Genomic DNA, 22,941 nt, shown 5'->3' on the forward strand with positions numbered 1-22,941 from the left:
ACAACAACTTTAGAATTGGTAATGAAGTTGCATAAGGTAATAAAGGTGAGAGGGGCCATACCAAGAGGACAGGCTAATTAGATTAAGTCAGCCTCCACCTGCTGGCGAAAAGCTAAATTATGCTGCTACAAAGCTATCTCAAATGTCTCTGGGGAATTCAAAGGTAAGTGATAGATAAATTCAAAAGGAGATGACATATAAAATGATAATTCGCCAGTCATCATTGTGGCAAGTAAAAAGGGAAAATAAACAATATATTTTCCACACTTATTCCTGTACAAATCAGGTATATAGAGAACAAGGAGTAACATAACAAAGAGATTACCAAACAAAATTATAATAATACTATTTATTCACACACACACCTGCCTCAAAAGAATCCTGGTTATCAATATCAATAGCAACCGGTTAAGAACACAATTCTTCTCAGATGACCCCAAGAAAAAACTCAAAATGCTGAGAAATGTAGCTGCAAGACGATGTCAACTCACCCCTCATGCTGCATTGACTGGGATTGGGCAGCAGTGGTAGTGTCAGGAGGAAAAGCAGATAGACCACAGAGAGGCCATTGTACCTAAAGGATATAGCTACAGAGGGATACACTCTCTGAGAAACTAATTCTGAGAAATACACTAAACATGTATTCTGTGAGGTCTATAATATGCACACTAAAATACAAAACTAAGAAGGAGGCGTAGATCTTTTTCAACTTGAAAAAATCTCAGAAATGATGAAAAAGGGGCAGAGTAAAATGGCAGAGATTATATGGAACAAACGGTTAGTATAAACAAAATCCTGTTAGAACACATAAGCCCCTATTATAGATTAACATATCATCAGCATCCAATTGAGTTTGCACTGTTACAATGTAGCTGTATTCAGTGTCAATCACACGTAAAAAACATAATTTTTTAAATAAATTGTTATGCTGATGTTTTAAGTTGCTGGATAAAAGCGTATACTAAATAACATAACCATTACCAAATTAAACAACAAATCCATCAATATATAAAAAAACTCTTCAAAATAATCTTATCTAATACATGCCGTTGTTGTACTGATGATAATCAGACGAGACCGCTGCCCTGAGCGCAGCATCACTAAATATTTTTAATTGTTTTTGGCAGAGAACACCATTCTAAGATGAGCTTACCCGCAATCAGCAGAACTGGCAAGAGGATATTATAAAGCACTCCAACAACAATGTCCACCGCCATCCTCACTTACAGCTCAGTTTATCAGGAGCACATGCACAAACTCATCTTGATGTCTAGCTCAGGGAGGCAGGTGACTCCCACACTCACTCAAGCCCTGCCCAAACCAAGAGGTGGGGGGTGGGCAGAGAGCAGGAGAATAACACACTCTCCTGGTCCATATGCCTTCCATCAAATATTGCATGCCTTAAGGTATGAAGCAGCTCTCAGGCAATTAATGTGTATACTGGTTTTAAAAAGTATCAAATCATCATTGGAGCTAACTAAAATAGCTTTCTGTGGCCTAATAATCATGCAGTTAGTCATTTAAAAGTCTTGTAAAAGTCTTGTTTTGTTTTGAATACCACTGCAGAAATTAGGGGGGGAAAGGGGGGGCGGGCACAGGTGGAGAGGAACATGATCCATCTTGAATTTTGGTTCCTTGCATTTCATTTTTCCAGTTGGAGGAAGCATATCTAATATTCATGGGGGATTGTCCATTAGCCAAGCATTACAGCAAGAGTGCCAACCCTGCATCCCTTATCTGTCGTATCTCAGGGGGGACACTGCTGAGGTGATGATAGGGGGAAAGAGGAAGAAAAGAACAGGACTGAAGTGATGGGTGAATGAAAGGAGAGAGAAGAGAGTAAATCAGACAGACAAGAGGCAAGGGATGACTTTGGGCAGAAGAATAGAGTACAAATATCAGTTAAGAAGAGGGCACCCCTTTTCCGCAGAATGTGAGCATGCTGACGTTTTGTGCAATCGTGATTAGACCCTGTTCGTTCCCAGGGTTCTGTGTGATCTATTTGGCCCACCCCACCTCTTTAGAGCTGCTAGTCTCAATGTCTAATTCCTGGACACTGATGAGCTGATGATGGGGGGGGGGGGGGGGGACACAAATTGTCAGTGAACTACCTGAGCTCGTGAGCTGATCAGTCTTTCAGGGGGATCTATAGTGCTAGCTCTCTTTAGTGGCAACATTATGTGAAACAGTGTTTTTAAAGCGCTGCCCGCCCTGAAGGAAGCTACATTTTGAAGGACAATGCCTTTTTTATGACCTGATTGAGAAGAAATTAAGATATTATATGAATTTGTATGTGTGGTTGGAGTTTGTGTGTCAATTTGTGTTCAAGGCACTGTACTATTAACACATCTGATTTAACAAGATAAGTATAAGTATAAGTAATAGTATATATACTCTTTTGATCCCGTGAGGGAAATTTGGTCTCTGCATTTATCCCAATGACGTGAATTAGTGAAACACACTCAGCACACAGTGAACACACAGTGAGGTGAATCATACACTAATCCCGGCGCAGTGAGCTGCCTGCAACAACAGCGGCGCTCGGGGAGCAGTGAGGGGTTAGGTGCCTTGCTCAAGGGCACTTCAGCCATGCCTAATGGTCGGGGTTCGAACCGTCAACCCTCCGGTTACAAGTCCGAAGCGCTAACCAGTAGGCCACGGCTGCCCCCCCTTAATTGATTAAGTAAATTCATACATTCATTCAATCATTAATTAATTAAGTAAACTTGTTAATTCAATCATCAATTGTCATTGGTTGACTAAATGCATAGTGGAATTCTTTTTTGAAAGGTGGAATTACCCTATAGAAATAATATAATAATACAGGTTTTACCTAGAGGTAAGTGTGATGTGCCAAAGACAAATATAAAAGAGGAGATAAACATACAAACCTGAGTGGAAGAAACCAGCAGAGTTACCAGAAAAAACCATCTGCATTTGGTGAGAAGCACATCAAAGAAGATGGAGGTCCTCAGTCTCCTGGAAATCCACGAAATAATAGCTCAGTGAAGGTCCAAGAAGATCTAAATTGATTATGGTGATGAGTGCTGAGTCTGCAGCTAATATTTCATTGACAGTGCATATTAGAGAGAAGGAGTACGAGAGAGAGTGAGTAACATGGGCTGCTCAGGAAGGAACAAAAAACACACAGAGTGAGTACCCTATACACTACACAAAGGAAGGTATAGGAAGACAGATTGTAGACAACAGAGAAAATGTCTACATATAATATAAGAGGAATTGGATCAGAATGATTTGATTAAAAGAAAGAGCCTGGTGTGTTAAACTAATAATAATATTATTATTATTATTAATATGTTGACAATGCAGTAATTTGTATGCAACATTGTTTGAGGAGAAATGTTATTTCCCCCTAACCTAACCCCCTCCAGGAGAGAAAATCTAGATATAGAGACAAGCACATGTGGGACACAACATATGGCATGTTTGACTTTGTGCACATTATGTCTCTAGATATTCAGTCTAATTGAAACCAAAGCCCCAGATAAAACAGTAACAGACATCAACAAACTCCCTCTACAGAGCCCTCAGAAAGGAGGTTTAACAAACACTGAGATAAAACTTAACCTCTGGGTTGTCTGAACCTGTGGTGACTAAACCCGAGCTGTCGGTTCCAAAACACCGGTTACCAGTTAGTTCAATCAAACCTGTGTTAGTTAACCTAGAGTTGTGCGCGTTCACGGCGAACTTATAAAGGCATCATCTATTGAGAGTCGAAACCATGAGTGAAACCGGCGAAACAAAGAGCACCGTATTTTTCAGAAGCGGAGTAGCAAGTTCTCTTCGAGGCTTGGGAGGAGAGCACTGTAATAACAAAAAAGAGCAATAGGCTACTTGAGCGTCTGCCAAGGAACGAGACCTTGCTTTGCAGAGAATGGCTTAATTGACCGTGTGTAAATGTGTAAGTTTAGGATAGCCTATTAATGTCAAAAGCACAAATAAATAATTCAGTGAACATTAGGCTACGTATTGTATTGACTGCTTTGAATGATGATTTCTTAAACTAGCCTACCTTGTCACCGATTGAGTGGGCCATAGACTCCTTGAGAATCCCAAATGTAATTTTCTATTTTAACGCGGGTTCTACAGCTGTGGGCCAAGTTAAAACATTGCGTTCCAGCATCGGAAGGGTGATGAATGTCGGAAGGCATGGGTAGCCTATCCTCTATCCCCCAGTAGCATACCCATCAAGTTCTCCTGTAATTGCACATACAGTATGACATTAAGTTACAGCCTACACATTAATTAGTCTGTAGTGGATCTGATAATATTCTAGCAAAGTGTAGGCCTGCCCTAACGCACCCTGTTGAAATGTGTCGCTCAAATTAGATTCCCGGTACATCCTGGCATCGTGTAGGCCTACTGGGCCCTGCCATTTCGCCTCCACGTTTGTGATAAGATGTGAAGCATCACATATCATCTGGCAATTATTAAAATAAAAATGTGTTTTTAAACACCAACACCATTAAGAGAGCATCCAAAAATAGAAGTGGCCTTTGACCTATCCATTCGACCTTAACGACATTCTGAAAAAGCCAAAGCCCGTTAATTGAAAGCTCACCATCTAAGACAGCCTATTGTCGGTGCACATTTGGAAAATTTAATAAGTGATGCTGACCTGCCAGTTGGTAACACTACAATTTAATGATCCTCGTGGGTTTGTGTCCAGGAAAACGAATGAAGTTGCGCAGGAACTGCTTTAGCGCAAGGCAAACTTTACGCACTGACCGACAGCTTGCCGATATGCTCTGCGTCTCCAACCCTACAAAAAAATCCCAGTCGGAGAGCGATCGTCGATGCACATAATTTGGAGAGGCAAAAAGTGTAGCCTATTAAAAATATTTTATCCCAAATGCCATTCCTTGAATTTCCCCTGGGGATCAATAAAGTATCTATCTATCTATCAGCATTCTTAACCAAACTTAGTGACAACGCGCATACCCGGACGATCTGTAATGTAGGCCCAGTCTATTATATATTTAAACTTATTTAGGCCTATTAATTTTCAATGTTTTCCCTTTTTTGTACTGTAGCCTACTTGCTTTAATTATATCTATGTGTCTGAGATGTTGTTTGTCCATCTGTCTGAGCCAAAGACAAATATCCACTAGGCTAGCCTACATTAAAGATTTATTTTATTCTATCTCACCATGCGTAATGTTGGGATGGAGAATGCTTTTCAAGTAGGCTAGCCTATATTTAGGATTCAGTTGAAAAACTCTAGCGCTCTTGAAAAACTCGTTTGGAAAAGAAAGGATAGGCTATCACGTGATGTCGTGGTCTTATCGCCCTCTCACGGTGAATTGCACGGATACATATTACATAATTTTGTGCTTCTTTTGTCAATCGGACCTTCGTCAAAATGAAAAACCATTGTGTGACAAGTGTAAAAATAGCAGCCTGGTTGAGCATGCACTGAAATAACCGAACATAATTTAACATAACCTGAACAAAACCTACCCTCTACCAGGTTAAGTTCAGAGCCTATGTTACCATAGTTACTTACATAGCCCGATCATTTTTGAGCTTTCTGGAACTGAAATCCCAGGTTTACCGTTTACTCTGGGTTTACATACCCAGTTAAGCCAGTAAACCTACTTTCTGGAATACCCATCAGGAGACCAAGTGAAACAGTGAGAAGGAAACAGAGTATTCTGTTTAAGGAACCCATCATCAATAAATAGCTGGCTGTTATAAAACGTTGGCCTATCAGTCCCCAGCAGTTATACCAAAATGCATAATGTTGCATTACTTAGTATACGATGGTAGAAGGATTCTAGGCTCCATTCTAATATGGTTTTGTGTGCCAGTGCCACCATGGTGAATAAAATCTGTCGAAGGAAATGGACAGGCCTATATTTGTTACTAAAAAGCACAGCAAAAACACAGAATTTAAAATGAAGGATGTTAAATTGAGGTAATGAAATAGGTACATTTTGAGTTAATCATTCAGCATTCAGTTGTGTAAATGTGTAGTAGCCTACTGACATTCTTTATTAAAAAATAAGTATAGCCTACACGTCGTAAATTAAGCAGAAAACTAAAAGGTTAATTTCAACTCTGTAGCTCTGTATGCTGGCGCCCTCTAGTGTAGGCCTACGGCAACGCGAAACATTTTCAAAAGACAGGAAGTAACCTACCTCAACTTGGCATTAGAATTAGGCCCTACACATTGGCATTTTGCGAAGATTGTGTTGGTTGGGCACGTCAGTCGTATATTGTTATCCAAAAATTGCTTTCTGAACACACACACACACAGACATGACAGCTTCTGACGTCAATCCCAATTACAGATAACATAATTTGTCTCATTTTGCTTAATCTTTGGCATCATAGTCATAGGCAATGCAAACAATTGCAAACATTTTGGCCTTGACACCTTGTGCACACGGATGCCTTAGCACTGGGTAGGCTACGAGGGAGGAAAAAACTCTTCTGAGTGGTAAGCAGAAAATAGCAGATAGCAGGCCTATTGCAAATAAACAAGTTAGAGTCGACGTTTGGGGTAGGTTACCCATGAGCCGTAAAATAGTTTAGAAACTGCGGGCTTCATAGACTTCTTGAATCGGCTTTACTTTAATCTATTTGTGTTTTATCTATTTCAGAAGTAGCCTAGATACAGCTGTTGATATCTGCACAAGATCAGGACTAAGATCAGCCTCTCGTCCTATTCAAGACAGAAATAAGCTAAATTACTCACTCACCTATTACATTAGATCGATTCTAAATTTTACAATTATCTGATAATTTACATTAATAATGTGTAATATTGGTCTCGCACTTTTCTCTAAATACCCTGCAAAATATTCTGGTTTCTCCCGTCTCTTTGAAGAGGGCGCCCCTTCTCCGCAGAATGTGAGCACGCTGACGTTTTGTGCAATCATGTGATTAGACCCTGTTCGTTCCCAGGGTTCTGTGTGATCTATTTGCCCCACCCCACCTCTTCAGAGCTGCTAGTCTCAATGTCTAATTCCTGGAGAAAACGGGGAAAGAGCCTGAAAAAAATATATATTTGCGTCTCGACTCAACCTCGACTCGCCGAAGAAGCACGTCTCTTACGTGGTGGAATGTGTTGTCCCAAACGGCGTTATATTCATGAACGTACATGCACATGTGTGTACCCACCGCTCGCATTCTAAAGGACTACAAAGCTAAGGCTTGACAGCGGGGTTATACCAACAAGAAACGAGAAAATATCCAAGGATTCGCATTATTTTGCTATTGGTAGACAAATCGAATTCTGTTTGAAACTTGTCTTGTGAATATTCGATGTCTAATTGGTGTGTGGAGATCCGTATTACACCAACAAAAGGAGAGGCAGAGAAGGCCTTAGGCTTGGGGAAAACCAGCAAGGAACTGCTATCGCAGAAACGAGGAATAAGAAGGAATTTCTGAATTTGTTCAGCACGGGCCATCGGAATCGCATTTCTGACTACACTGTGTTTTCAAGCATTTGAATAGCCTGTGACATGAAGCGAAAAAATGGATACGCTGAAAACAATATAGCCTACGCATAGCCTTCATTTAGTAGCGTAGAGTGCCAATGTTGTTACACACTACGCTTGTTCGTATCTGCATGGAGGATTGCTGACACATCGAAGAAACACGGCCTAATGAATTGAAATGCTTTTTATTAAACCCCACTGGTCTTCTGCACCAAGAGCATACTCGACTAGGAATAAAATCCAGTTGGGATTGCAGTCATATGCTTCATTTACTGCTAACCAATCCGTGGAATTAAGTATTTTTTCCATTTCAGTGCTGAAGTAAAGAAGACTGAAGTCACGGATACTTGTTTTGACTGTGGTTTATAGCTTTATATCAAGAAAGCTGTGATCATTCACCGAACATCTGAGGGCCGCACTGTTGTCGTCATCAGCAGTAGGCTATCCTGCTCTCCTAGCAGAGCCAGCAGCACTACTGAAAAGACGCAGGATGTACACTACGTAAAATAGAAACTGCACAATCACGTATCTAATCAGGCCGTATAGTTTTATGCTTCACTGGTGTATTTTTACAAACTGTTTAAATGTCGCAAATGTATTCGACTATTTAGTGGGTCAAACAAGGGAGATAGTAAAGGGTGATTAATTATTTATTTTTAACATTCCCCCTCCCCTGGACGCTTTTCGTGTGGGAAGATGGGCTGTTTGGGGAATAGTAAGACAGAGGACCAACGAAATGACGAGAAACAACAAAGAGAAGCTAACAAAAAAATTGATAAACAATTACAGAAAGACAAACAGATATACAGAGCAACACATCGGCTTCTACTTTTGGGTAAGTTTTGAGGTTGATTCTCTAAACTTCAGTTGTTTGCAGGCTAGACATCAAGCAGCCTATCGTAGCTGTCCTGGCTATGCGGTGTCTGCCAAAATACGCAAGTTTGTCGGCAGCACAGGCCTATGTTTAATTTAATACGGTTAAGTAGCCTACATACTGTCTTAACATTGCAGTGTTTATACTTGAAACAGGAAACATTGTTGCAAAATAATTCGACTGTTCATGGGGAACACTGTCGGCAGCGTTTACTCCCCTAAACTTATTTTGTCATCCGGCGATAATATCGAATCCTGAATGTGCGTGTCATGTCTTTCGAGGCGTGGGTGTGTTCTCATGGCCTCGGTGTCTTACAGCTAGCCTATGTTTGTAGGAGCTGTTCCGATAGAATTATCTTTCTGTGAAACAGTCACACGGAAGAAACTATTTCCCATAGGCAGATTTCTCTACAGGTACCTTTGTTAGCCAGGCACAATACAATTGTTAGGCTGATTCGATGAAAATGTATTTTCTTTGCTATGCCACCGGTAATTTTGTCCTAGAGGAAGTGACGGTTCAAATGGAAAGCAGAAGTGAAGTCGTATTTAACCATAACAAATATGTCTGCCGACAGAGTTTATGCTTGTGCACGGCATTTCCTCTAATTTCTCCCTGTTTTGATGTCCCACGGTCACTGAAATCTGAAGAGTGAACGACTTAAGTTTGAGGTGTCTACCAACTAGATGTGCTCAATTCTACAAACAATAATCTACAAACGAGGCCTTTTTATAACCTTGATATCTGACCCCATTAAAAAGAAACCAATTGTAGGCTACATATCCTGAATGTTTGTAGGCTGTAGGCCTACTCAGACACTAAAAGATCTTTAGACACTGGGATTGTAGGCCTACTACTTAGTCACTTTGGAATGTAGGCTTATATATTGTCCCACAAATTTCTTGAAGATGTCAAACAGGAAAGTAAAGGTCAACCCTTTGGTATAGCTGGCATTCCTCAAGTAATTCCGAGGCAGAGGACTCACCTCAGTACAGGTGTCGGCACAGTATCCTTGAAATTAACTGATTAAGTTATGACAAAGCTTTTTCCATCATTTTAGGGTGTGCCAGTGCCCTTCTTAGTTGCCTGAAGTCTGAGCACTGGCAAACCAGTGTAACAGCCCTTTGGAATGCATCTTTCAAACTTGGAGTCACACATTTAAGATATGATTAGTTCGACAGAATTTATGAGGGGTAGGACTGGTGTTTACATACATACAGTGACATGGGAGTGTCAGGACAATTTGAAACATCCAAATTCAGCTGACAGTAATGAATCGTTGTCATGGGAAGATTTGAAAGCCCATGAACAAGCAATATATATATATATATATATATATATAGTGACTTTTTCTGGCTTTTGTTTACTGACTATTTATAGCACATAAATATGGAAGACGTGGGGTAGAAGTTGGGAGGTTTTCTAGGTTGCTCTGTACATTAACAATGATTGCATGTTTCATGAAATGGTTCAAATACTTGAATAAAGGGTTTAAGATCTGAGGCAGATTTGTGGTCAACCATGTCTTGTTAATGTCTGGTTAAGTTTGGCTTACATTCCCATTACAAGTTTGGCTTACATTCCCATTGTCTGGCTATTACAATATATTCTGGAAGTATGTGCTCAGTATAACAGTTGATCATTGGAGATTGTTAAGATCTTTTTATAGGTTTCCACACTAATTTAATGAACTCCTCTCTCTTTCTCTCTCTCTCTCTCTCTCTCTCTCTCTCTCTCGCAGGTGCTGGTGAGTCTGGGAAGAGCACCATTGTAAAGCAGATGCGAATCCTTCATGTCAATGGATTCAATGCAGAGTAAGTGATCCCCACGTTTAATTGTAAACAGAAATATAAACAATAGTATTTTAAAATGGGCATGACCATACAGACAGTTGTGATTATGTCACTTGTCCTACATGAAACTTGCCATCTGATGCTATTTATTGATGGCATCAGTGGAAAAGTAGGAAGCATAGGAATCCAATATGGTATCTGATTGGTTAGAAAGGTTGGCCCAGTGGTTTTGAAATTAACCTGAAGTCTACGCTCACTGGTTTGCAATGACTGAAAGCAGCCCCCAATACAGCGTAACCAGACCCAATTCACAAACTGAATTGTGCCTTCTCTTGGAAGCTGCTGTTAACTTCAAACAATACTTCTGAGAGATTTTCTTTTTTTTCAGCACAAAAATGTAAAATGTTGACTAGGTCACACAGTTACGTGTAAGCTAATCGAAACTAGGCTGTATGTGATGTAATAATTACTGCACAGAGTGCACATAGTTTCATCATACATGTTTTCATGTTTTTAGGCATAATGCAGTTTTCCACGTCAAATTTTCTGAATTATATCGACAATTACAACAATTGTTGGCTTTCAATCGGATATCTCAACATGCAGTTACATTCATGACTTCTTAGCAATTCACTGCCCTTATAACAATGTTTTAAGTAGATTTACGGTCTGCTGTAAATGACATATGGTGCATATGACCTGAACAGTTTAGATTGAAAAGAAATGACACTATTCTTTCAACGTTTAATTTATGCTGTGTATTTGAGTAGCTGTGTGTGACGAGATGAATTTTAAAAACAGATAAACTTTAAATCTGCTTGTTGAAACACTGCAAGACTTATTCTGCTGTCAAGTTAGTCAAAATCTTCTCATACAAACATAGAATAAGTGTTTTCTCTTGTCAATGGAGCCTTTCACAGAGATATCCTGTTCTAAGCCAGTGCTGCTTTTTCAGTTTAGATTTTGTATGTCTTTTTTGTCTGAATTATTGAAGTTCCATTTAAGTGTCCTTTCTCTGACTGCTGCAGTTCCCTGTCTACCTCTGTCCGGATAGTCGTGGGTGCCCCCAGTTGATGTGTTTGCATTGCCCGCATTATGCTAGCTGCCTGTCGTCTTATTCTCTCAAACTATTTTGGTTGATGTTGAAATTAACCTTTGAATCACCTATTCATTTATCAAAGGATTTGTACTCATTTTGTTAGTTTTGTAGTCATACACTTTGTTTTCTTAATTTGATGTCCAGTGTGAACTGTCAGCTTGCTAAAGCACATAATAGGAATGCAGTTGATCATCATTGAGGAACGTTGATGAACATATTTAGTAGTTATTTAGCGTTTTTAATCATTACAACAAATCCACGGGATATAAAGCTGTGTAGAGGATCAGTCTCACGTATCAAAGATCAAAGCCCTAAGAGATCAGCAGTTCCTGGTTTTAGCCTTTACTAGTAGGCCTTTGTCCCATGCCTGAAGTTTCAGGTGTGATTTCAGTGTGGGACTCCTTTGCTTCTCACAGCATGGGTCACATAAACATGTGATGCACCTGGGTACTTGGGTAACATGTTGGGTGTCAATGCCTGTGCTGCATAAAGCCAATATATTTCCTTGTAAATAACATTTTGGGTGTAATGTCCAAAAGAGATGTTGCATATTCTAGCAGGGTCGTTCCATGTCAAATCAGACAGAATCCAAGAAAATGGTTGCTTCGCTGTTTCAGATTTTGCTCAAAGTACGTTTCACATAATGCTTAGATCCCATGTGAAATACTTTTGTTCAATGGCATTGTTTTTATATTTTCTTTCCCTTTTGTGGTAATGTCTTAAAAAGTGTTATTCCCAGCCTGCCCAAACTTTGTAGAATGAAAGATAAACATGTTCTCAGTATGACTGGGCCATTAAACGCGTGTACTACATGTCCTTTGGTTTCATAAAAGGCCCTAGATTTGGAACAAAGCGTAAGGAGAGTCCAGGGTCTTATAAACTCATTTTTTGTTCTCACATGGAATCATTGTTTTGTATTTTGTCTGCAAAACAATACTTTTTTTGATATTTTTTTTACAGTGTATGAACATGAAAACATTAACGATAAAATGAGGTGTGGTTGCATTTATTGGTCATTTTCATTGAATAAAAATCATATGAGAAGATACTTTTCTTACATCCTATAAAGTTTTGGCTGGCTATAATACTTTTTAGATATTCATTTTCAAACCAATATGAAAACAAGGATAAAAATGAAGACAGGATTTTGACAGAAATATTTTACAGGCGTTGGTTTTGGGATACATAAAATAGACAAGGTTTCAACAAAATCTGAGATGGTGCAGCAACATCCTTATTTGATTTGGCATGGAATGACCCAGCACACTTGCAGAGGGTTTGAGTTGGTGGGTTGTAACATCAGTGTACAAATCTGTTTCAAAATAGGACAACGTGGTCCTGAGTGAAGTGAGTGCATGAGTTTGCCCTCTTATGAAGCTGTCAGCTTGGTATTATCATCAATGTTCTCAGTACTTCTGTTGTGCTTCCTTGTACATATGTGTTTGGGGAAAGGGTTTGGAAACTGCCTTGTCTGCGGATTCAGTGTCATTTTCTGGAGGACTAAACAAATTTGTTTAATTTGTCAAGTTTAATCACACTAGTACTACCCTTACAGTAATTAACAATTCACAGCACATTATTCATTGATACACAGACACATATTATACATATAGACATGGCAACACATTTACTGCATGGCCTACTCTTCCTCTGTACTTGACTGTTGTCCTGGCCATGCCATAATGTAATGCAGTGAAAACTGAGCTCTCAAAACTTAAGCTATAGTTGTATCAGGTTAAACAGAGCCAGCTGGTACATCAGAGTCCTTTGGAGCTTGGTAGGAAAACTACATCAGCTTTCTCTTCAGCAGAGACCTTTGATGCGACTTTCTGCTCAGGTTTCAACTAATGTATCTACACACAACCTGATAAAAGGAATCCATGAGTTGCATCAAAAAACTGAGCTCGTCAGTTCTCCAGAAGATATCCAGACCTGAATGTGTGCACGCACATTCTGATGTGTGCACACACTGATTGTAGTCAGTCAATCAGACATAAAGTATCCTACCCTTCCCTATGTTTAGTCAAGGGGGACATCTGTGCTATTTAAACCAAAGTTATAAGATGATTTGTACTCTGTTGCCTTGTGACTTTTTTTGTTTTACAAGATGGTTCATAACATTTTGATAAAGCAGAGTGCAGGGTACACATATCCAACAACTTTAAACAGGTGCTAGATCAAAACTTAAAAGCTCCCAGAGACTTTAATTTATAGGTTTTTGGAAGCTTCTAATACAGTGTGCAGATCCTTTTTTTAATTTTTACCTTCATAACATTTTGACACTTAGTTTTCATTACAGTTTACCCAGTTCCATTTGTTGGCAGCTCTGTGGTTTTTCCAACCTATCAGTGTTATTCAAGAGTCACTAAATCACTCAATATAGCTTAACAACTTACCATATTTTTCCAGTACTTTTCTTTGGTGTGACTTTTGGGGATTATGAAATGCTTCAACCATCCTTAGTTTGTTATCTCCCATTATGAAGGTTTGTCGACTGGTTAGTTGGGTCAGTTAACATCCTATTAAAACGCTTGGAGGATGAAGTTGGTCTCCAGGGTTCTGTTTTGCAATGGTTCTCTTCTTATCTTAGTGATAGATCATTTTCAGTTAGTTTAGGCAATTTCTCCTCTTCCTCTGCTTTTATAAAGTGTGGTGTTCCTCAGGGTTCCATTTTGAGCCCTCTTTTATTCTCTCTTTATATGCTAGCTCAATTTTTAAAAAGTATAACATTCAGTATCACTGCTATGCAGATGACACTCAGTTTTACCTGCCTGTTAACACTAATGGCATTTGTTCCTTGGAGAATATTTTTAACTGTCTCAGTGACATCAAATGCTGGATGGCAAGAAATTTTCTTCAACTGAACGAAAGTAAAACTGATATAATAATTATTTTTGGCCCTCCAAGTGATGTTTCTATCTTGAAAAATGCACTAGGACCTCTCTCTGCAAACTGCCACAGTGAAGTAAAGAATCTTGTCCTGTCCTGCCAGCCAATGGAGAATAGAGTATATCCTTAACCTAGCAAATCAGAAAGACTTTGATTTTCCTTCTGTAAGTATAGCTTCCAAATTGAGTAGGAATTGGATATTCCAAGGTGTATGTGTGAGTGTGCGAGTGTGTAAGTGTGAGAGATAGAGAGTAAGAGTGAGAGAGCATGCTTGAGAGAGAGAAAATCTTGGGGTTTTCTTTGACTCCTCTTTAAATTTTAATAAGCAAGTAAATAGTGTGGTCAAAGGCAGCTTTTTCCAGTTAAGAACCATTGCAAAACTGAAGCCCTTTTTGTCCTTCTCCAATCTTGAAACTCTTATATATGCTTTCATAACATCTAGACTAGATTATTGTAATTCATTATATGCAGGCCTGACCCACTCCACTCTCAACAGACTTCAGCTAGTTCAAAATGCAGCAGCTAGATTATTAAGTGGCTTTAAGAAACGTGAGCATATAACTCCTGTGTTGGCTAAGCTGCACTGGTTACCTGTGGAGCACAGAGTTAAGTTTAAAATTGTACTATTTGTCTTTAAAGCCCTCAGTGGTTTGGCACCTAGTTACATAGGTGACCTACTAATTCCTTACAGCACTCCAAGATCACTTAGGTCTTCATCTCAGAATCTTCTCTATATCGCCAAAACACGCCTTAAAACTAAGGGTGATAGAGCCTTCTCTGTTGTTGCCCCCCAACTCTGGAATAGTCTACCTGTACATATTAAGTCCTCTCCAACCATTGACTGCTTTAAGTCTAACTTAAAGACTTTCATTTTCTCCCAAGCTTTTAATCTACCATAATACCCATCCCCCCCCACCCACACACACACACACTCTTTATTCTTTATTTTATTTTTGACCAATTTGTTTATTATTTCAATTATGTATTTTTCCCCCATGTTATGTTATTATTGTTGTTGTACCATTGTCATTGTTTTATGTTTGTTTGTAAGCACTTTGGTTCAACTCTGTTGTTTTTAAATGTGCTATAGAAATAAAGTTGACTTGACTTGACTTGACTTGACTTAATTCAACTATCAACTCCAGGTACATTTGTTAGGGTCTGGCTTAGTGGCATTTAGAAATAGTCTTTAGGGATAAAATGCATTTTTCAGTTGTGCATGCTAAGCCAATGTCTTTTGAGTATAAAAAGGCCACCTGCTTGTTTTGTCTGCCATAAGTAATGTTGGTTGCTTGCTTTTTCACAGGGAGAAAAAACAGAAAATTCAGGACATCAAGAACAACATTAAGGAGGCGATAGAAGTAAGGGAGTTGCATATTGAAATATACTCTGTGTTTCCATATTGATGTCCACTGGAATCTCAACTAAGTTGAATATGAGGTTGTCAACTTTCTAATAGTTGACAGAGCAAAATATCTGTATGACATATCCTAATTGGATTTAGTTGCTGTGCTGAGGCTTTTCAATACACAGGGTGCTAGTTGGTCTGTCGCTGCCTGATGTGAGTCGCACATGAGTCAACGCATGCGCTGCACATCACATCTTTTCTTTTTTCAAGTAAACAACAATTTGTTTCAGTGAAATATGACTGTGTGTGGCTCCGTCTTCCTGTACCCGAATGTTTACATTATGACGTTTTGCTGTAACCGTTTATGCTTGAGCTTCTGTGACTCACATCTACGTTCAACTCACGTCAGGCAGTGACATGGTCCATGTTTTACAACACAGCATATCTTTTTAATCAGTTAACAGCCTCTAAAGCAATCAGTTTTTTTAATGAATCAAATTCTAAGCTTAATTTTATTGCAGTGAGAAAAATATCCCAATATGTAGTTACTTTCTTACATACTGCTAATTAGTCATGATGTGACTAATCTGTATACAAAATTTATCATAGAAACAAACAACTGCAAACAAAAGAGCTAAGGTGGTTTGCCCCTGGACTTGTATTTATTCTTATTTTGGTGTTTTGAACACATTGGTTGGATGATGTTGATATTTGAAACACTGTGTGTCACCTGAACTCTTAGCTTATGTTGACTCTTAGTTGCTCTGGTATGATCTTGTGTTAAATGGAAAATTTTCAGTTCAAGGGAAGTAACGATGTATATTAACAGGCATTGTTTGATATATATATATATATATATATATCAAAATGTGTATGTATGTATGTATATATATATATATGTGTGTGTATATGTGAAATGATGAGAAGAGAGAAAAGAGATACATTGTTCTTTTGTTATTCAGACTATAGTGACAGCCATGGGAACCCTGGCTCCGCCTCTTCAGCTGGCCTGTCCTGCCAGCCAATGGAGAATGGAGTATATCCTTAACCTAGCAAATCAGAAAGACTTTGATTTTCCTTCTGTAAGTATAGCTTCCAAATTGAGTAGGAATTGGATATTCCAAGGTGTATGTGTGAGTGTGCGGGTATGAGAGAGAGAGAGAGAGAGAGATGAAATGTTACCGTTCAGGGGATTGAAGTATTAATTTCCTCCTTTTGGGATCTGCACTGTGGGGATGAAGGTTCCATTGTGACATGCAATATGTTCCTCATGTGCTTTGTCAGTGCATGCAAGTGCCACGGGGTAGTCTCTCCCATGACTCCACTCGTTAGCAGGATATGGTCCCTTTTGCCCTTTCCCTTGGGCCCTCACTTTAGAGACAACTGTCTGCTGACACACACACACACACCCACATTCTCTCTCTCTCTCTCTCTCTCTCTCTCTCTCTCTCTCTCTCTCTCTCTCTCTCTCTCTCTGTGTTTTTCTCTCCGTCACTTCTTTTATTCTCTCTCTCACTCACAGACACACGCACACACACAGACACACACACACACACACACACACGCACGCACCAGTGTCTGCCAGCCCCTTTATCCTGGCAGTTTCTTCTGGCCCAACATTTAAGAGCTATACCTGGGGCTATACCTCAAATAAGCTCAAATCCTACATTTTTCAGTCTTATTAAAAACGGTATCGTCAGTGATGTGAATTGCGTGTAAACACACAAATAAGGGGAAACGATGCCTCAATTCTACAACATTTAGTCAATACGAACACAAAGAGACACCCAACCAATCAGAACAGTTATGCAATCAATCATGTGTCCTAGCCATGACTGTGAACTTGATATACTGGATATCTGAGGAGGACCCAGAAGGGAGGTGGTGTATTTTGCTATGTCTTCTGGCAATAAAACATAGTCTTTTGTTCAATTAGTTCAAACAAAGATAAACATCAAGACGCTGTTTATGCGTTCAGCATTTGTTTACTGTAGTTATTTGAAGGTAAATCTTCAAACAAGTTTCTAGTCATACTCTCCACATGTGGTGTTCTTATCTTGAAATATTGAATTAATGTTTGTTTTTTGGTCCGCACCGACACAACAGTTAGCGCAAGCAAGTAACGGCACTCTGTCTCTCCCTCTTTCACTCGCCCCTACGCCCCCCACCCCCACCGCAGGAGTTCTATGAGCATGCCAAATGCCTTTGGCAGGATGAAGGTGTGAAGGCGTGCTATGAAAGGTCTAACGAGTACCAGCTCATAGACTGTGCCCAGTAGTGAGTACTCCTTGTAGTTCTGTTTGTACTTGACCCTCAGACACAAGGCACAGGCTTTCCCCCTCCCCCTGTCCAATATCATATACTTTTCATTCAAGATCATTTGGTTTGTAGAAAAGTAACATTTTGACCTTGTGTCTTATGACAATATTGACTGTGACTGTGTCCATTGTGTCATCGTCACTGGATTCTCTGTGCATGTGTGTTTGTGCTGTATATCTGTGGCATGAGCATGACTATTACAAGTGAATTTGTAACATCTGAATTATGAAATTAGATATGATTAACCAATACTTTTATAAACTTTTATAAACTATTTGTTTATAACAGTTGTATATTGTATACGCATGTCCATCAAAATTCTTTACTGGTGCCCATCTACAAAAAGTCAGGGAAAGGAATCTTGCTCTCAAAAATAATAAATTGCATGCTCATGTTTAATAATTAAATTAGTAATAGCTTGTAGTTGTGTTTCCTTCCGTTGTGTCTAGACCTTGGCCATTATGTTTATTTTTGAATGATTTTTAAAATAAGGGAAGATGATCATAAAACCAATTCGACCATCTTTCTCCTCTCTGCAGCTTTTTAGACAAGATAGACATTGTAAAGCAGAGTGACTACACGCCTTCTGATCAGGTGAGTGTGGGTCAAAATGGCCAGCTGGATTGTTCTGCTCTATTCTGTGATCTCGTGTATTTATTCTGGCTGAACACTTCTATCTTAATATGGCCTCACGACAATGTATACCAATATTAGCCGTGGTATACATTGAATGCATCTATTTTCATTTATTTACAGTAAATGGTTTGATAGTTTTATCAATTTTGTACTGTTATTATGGTTATGGTTCTTATCCTGTTAGAATTATTTGGTATATTACCAGTACTATTATCAATATTTTTGTAAGCTTTATAACTACTTTAAACTTTTTTTAACAATGATGTTTATTGTCATTACTATACGTTGCTTTGGACAAAGTACCATAAACATTAATAGCCTCAATCACCCTTATTGAATGTTTCTATATGTGTCCTCCTCATTCCACATTGCTCTTTCTCAGGACTTGCTCAGATGCAGAGTTCTAACCTCTGGGATCTTCGAGACAAGATTCCAAGTGGACAAAGTAAATTTCCAGTAAGTATTCAGCACTCCTCAGCTAATTTGAAATAGAGGACTGTAGCCCTGAGTTTGAGTTCAGGATTAGAGCTGAGGCTGTCCTAATTAGCCGGAGATGGGTTGGGATCATATTTGTAGTTCCTGAGCTCATGCGTAATGATTGCTGTTAAGGCCAATCTATGCAATCATAATGTTTGAAAACAAGGCCAGACTAGTTGTTTAACATGGTTTTATATGCATCCTATTTCATTAGTATTTTATTTCAACAGTATTTTACTATGAGATCAGTCCAAACTGAACTTCCAATCTAATTTTAGTTGGTGACTTCAGTGAGTGGATGAGAACATCTGAAGTGGTTTTTAAATCAGAAATCTTCAACCTAACATTGGTTTTGTTTTCTTTTTAGTATGTTTGATGTTGGAGGACAGAGAGACGAGCGGAGAAAATGGATCCAGTGCTTCAATGGTAAAAGCTCTTTAACCCTTAACCTGTACAGTATGTGATGTCACGTTGATGTGATAAGAATGAGGATGTATATAGTGTGGTGATGTGCAATTCATAATAATACTCGTTATTGTTACACTCTCTCTCTCTCTCTCTCTCTCTCTCTCTCCTCTCATTTACTCAATGTCAATCTCTTATCTGCTAACAGATGTAACAGCGATCATCTTCGTGGTGGCCAGTAGCAGTTATAATATGGTGGTCAGAGAGGACAATCAGACCAACCGCTTACAGGAAGCATTGAATCTCTTTAAAAACATCTGGAACAATAGGTGACAGTCTACACTCACACATGTGAAATACGGACTCTAATTGTCTATTCTTTCGCTGTTTATCCAGACTGAGAAAGAAGTTCAGCATGAATAAATTGTGCAGTTCCTGTCCCATTAGACTTGTACCCTGATGATTTGATTGTATTCAGTCTATTTGCTCAATTCTGTCTAGTTTTAGACAAAATCTGTAAAGCATCACAAGTATATAAATTACCACAATTATAAATTATACACAAACCAAACATCCAACATGGCTTAAGCAGGCTTTGTTTTCTCCCTGAATCATCCCAGATGGTTGCGGACAATCTCAGTCATCCTGTTTCTCAACAAACAAGATCTACTGGCTGAGAAGGTTCTGGCAGGGAAGTCTAAAATTGAGGAGTACTTCCCTGAGTTTGCACGCTACACCACACCAGATGACGGTAAGATTATCAAATATCAATATCAAAATATTCCGTTCACAGACATACATACTGTATGCTTTGCATACAGTCTGACACACCAGTATGTGTACATGTCTAGTAGACACCAGTATGTGTACATGTCTAGTAGACACCAGTATGTGTACATGTCTAGTAGACACCAGTACAAGCATTTGCCAGTACAGTGATAAAAACCACTCACTCACCTGTCTACAGCAACCCCAGAGTCAGGCGAACATCCACGGGTCACCAGAGCTAAGTATTTCATCAGAGACGAGTTTCTGGTAAGTCCAACAGATCCACAAACTCTTCAAGGTGTGATTCCAGCGAAGTATGACAGTGGAAAGGGGCTTTTGAGGTTTTGTAGAGCAGGTTTTGAAGTTTGATGAAAACCTGATGGAAAAATTCTGGAAGTAATGAATTTCTCTTCCAATGTCGTTCTCGCAGCGGATCAGCACAGCCAGCGGAGATGGCCGCCACTACTGCTACCCTCACTTCACCTGTGCCGTGGACACTGAGAACATACGCCGCGTCTTCAACGACTGCCGGGATATCATCCAGAGGATGCATCTCCGTCAGTACGAACTCTTGTGATTGAAGGAGAGCGATGAACTCAGATAGATACGAGCTGTTGGGATTGGAGCAGGAGAGCAAAACTCCATCAGCATGAGCTGTCGCTGTTAAGAGGGAGGGAAGGTGGACTTCACCAGTGAGAGCTGACGGGATTGGAGGAAGAAAAGAGGAGTGACTGTGAAAAAGCTCTCACGACGGGGGGTGGAAACGGTGACTATCCCCCCGCTTCCCACTGCTGACCCCCCGCACCCCAACACTTACACACAGACACAGACAAGAACACACACGCATACACACATATTCAAGCACATATGCCTTTTTAGCAATCATACCCTAGTGTCATATGCACACTTCCTGATACACACCATCCTCACTTGAAGGTGCACACAATGTCTTTCCAGACTGGTAAGTATAAACACATGTCATCTTACACTGAAGGGCGGTTGTTTCTGATCATTTAGCTGCTTTTGAAGTGGTCAGCGACTGATTGGAATAGGGGGAAAAAAGAAGATGGAGGGATTCCCAAGGCAAAAGACTTTAGGGAACTAGTGAAAAGCTGTCAAGAAGAAGGTCTAGAGAGAAACTGCATTACGAGGAGAGAGACCAGTCTGCAACAGCTAAAAGAACTCCCCTCACAGGGTCATCTGTCTGTGGACTGCTGTGCCATTGATACCTTTGACCTCCGCTCCTCCTGTCACACCCCCCCCCACTCCTTCCTTGTCCCATCCCCTCCAAAACCTCTACCCTTTATGTTCTTACTCATCACCCCCCTCTTTCCAAATGCTTTGTTTTTCCTGCACCAATACAGTCTTGGTTGATCAGAGACTTTAAGAGTAACAATGTTTTAAAAATGACAGAAATGACTATGATAACTTGGACACTAATATGTTCTCTCACTCTCATCAGCCTTCTTCCATCATCATTCTCTTCTCCTGTCTCTTTATTTTACTGCTGGACTATTATTCTTGTACAGACTGTAAAATGTATTATTTTGTACAACTTTATTGAAAAAAAAAAAACTTGTAGAAGATTCATGTGCCTCGACTATGTCTACATTTGTGTGTGTGTGTGTGTCTGTGTGTGGGTATTACGTTCCTATCTGTGAAAGAATGCCATTGCTTGCTGTGCTGTAAGCATACACACTTCACTACACGGCCAACATTTCCTGTGTTACTTGTGTGATGAGGTGTACCGAATTCATAGTTCGGCCAGCACTACACACTTCTATAGGTGATCACATGAGTACCTTGACCTCTGAACTGTATATAGAGGTGTGTGCATGTGTGAGATCCTGAATATGAATATTATGCATATGAGAGCGTGTTAAAGTTATCGTTGTATTATTAAGCAGTATCAAAATGGACAAACATTTACAAAGGGTGAGTGCTTCCTCATATAAATAGGAGGTGACAACTCTGACAGTACATTTCAATGAATATTGACTAGTAGGCCTACGTATAAGGACTGGATTTACTATAAAGATAATATATGATCTTTGGAATAGTTTCAGTTGTTGCTGTTGTGCAAAGAAAATACATTGAATAGTTTAGCTTGTACTTTGGCCCCTCTATTGGTCATAGCCTACTTAAAATACTTAAGAGTACAAATTTGATTTCCATTATCATTATATAAAAATATCAGTGACGATGAAATTAAATGTTTATTTTCTACTATTCCCGTCAGGGGTCTTAGTATTACCTTACAACCCAAAAATAGATTACATGAACTGTTCTGTAGTAACAATTAATGCATGTGAATGTAGTCCACTTCCACAAGACATTTCATCATCTCTAGGCAAAACAAAACAAAACTATGAAGAATGGGTAAATGTGTTGTGCGTTAGACTGGGTTAGGGTTAAGTGTGGTAGCACCATAGACAGTAAAAGAAAGGGTAGCACAGAAGTCTTTGTCCTAAGGTGGTAGACTATGCTTTAGTTGTATATTCCACAGGATGCTGCTCTCTAACACACATGAAGTAGTCTCAGAAATCTAGCCACAGTGGGCCTATTAAACCAGGAAAATAGGCTATCCTAGCCTATATAAATATCTACTGTAACTCAAGGACCTTTCCTTGCTGCAAACAACAAGTCTATGAGGGAAACGACATAGGACAGACGTATTTTAACATTATCAAAACCGCCTCAGCTCTACATGATCCCTAGTTTAGCCTAACCGGTAGGTGGCAAGTGTGGTGTGAGAAAAATGAAAGTCATGGGATTATCGAGATCCTTCACTCCAGAGGGCGCTGAACAGCTAGCCCACTGATGGGTTAGTCAGTGAAATAAAATTCCTATATCTAAGCTACACTTTATTA

At 39.4% G+C, this 22,941-nt stretch overlaps 2 protein-coding genes across 3 annotated transcripts in view; one reads left to right on the top strand and one right to left on the bottom strand.

Moving 5' to 3' along the window:
• The window catches only part of si:dkey-11f4.7 (piezo-type mechanosensitive ion channel component 2), a 36,501-nt gene extending 29,645 nt beyond the window's left edge, over window positions 1–6,856 (bottom strand). The window contains exons 1-3 of the mRNA XM_042085874.1: window positions 6,726–6,856; window positions 2,892–2,979; window positions 492–587 (exon numbers count right to left, since the gene is read on the bottom strand). Coding sequence (XP_041941808.1) covers window positions 492–587; window positions 2,892–2,937 — 142 coding nt within the window. The 5' untranslated portion in view covers window positions 2,938–2,979; window positions 6,726–6,856. The remainder of the gene's footprint in view (window positions 1–491; window positions 588–2,891; window positions 2,980–6,725) is intronic.
• Window positions 6,443–21,659, top strand: LOC121705150 (guanine nucleotide-binding protein G(s) subunit alpha-like). Of its 2 annotated transcripts, none has more exons than XM_042085969.1 (12): window positions 6,443–6,463; window positions 10,079–10,151; window positions 15,425–15,479; window positions 16,429–16,548; window positions 17,646–17,743; window positions 18,325–18,379; window positions 18,804–18,877; window positions 19,266–19,324; window positions 19,512–19,632; window positions 19,924–20,054; window positions 20,271–20,338; window positions 20,502–21,659. In XM_042085969.1, exons 2-12 carry the CDS (start codon window positions 10,117–10,119, stop codon window positions 20,646–20,648), a joined length of 963 nt encoding a protein of 320 aa, XP_041941903.1. In that variant the 5' UTR covers window positions 6,443–6,463; window positions 10,079–10,116; the 3' UTR covers window positions 20,649–21,659. The 2 variants fall into 2 exon arrangements, with proteins under 2 accessions (XP_041941903.1, XP_041941902.1); XM_042085968.1 differs by lacking the exon at window positions 6,443–6,463 and adding an exon at window positions 6,973–8,301.
• The last annotated feature ends 1,282 nt before the right edge of the window (window positions 21,660–22,941 follow it).

The sequence above is a fragment of the Alosa sapidissima genome, chromosome 3 (genome assembly GCF_018492685.1).
Source record: "Alosa sapidissima isolate fAloSap1 chromosome 3, fAloSap1.pri, whole genome shotgun sequence".
In the NCBI taxonomy this organism is placed as follows: Eukaryota; Metazoa; Chordata; class Actinopteri; order Clupeiformes; family Clupeidae; genus Alosa; species Alosa sapidissima.

Excerpts from the sequence above, each read along its gene's own strand:
- LOC121705150 (XM_042085968.1), top strand. The coding sequence starts at position 8,163 with ATGGGCTGTTTGGGGAATAGTAAGACAGAGGACCAACGAAATGACGAG. Across the intron at positions 10,152-15,424 it reads GTCAATGGATTCAATGCAGA|GGAGAAAAAACAGAAAATTC; the intron begins GTAAGTGATCCC and ends GCTTTTTCACAG. Across the intron at positions 18,380-18,803 it reads ACTACACGCCTTCTGATCAG|GACTTGCTCAGATGCAGAGT; the intron begins GTGAGTGTGGGT and ends GCTCTTTCTCAG.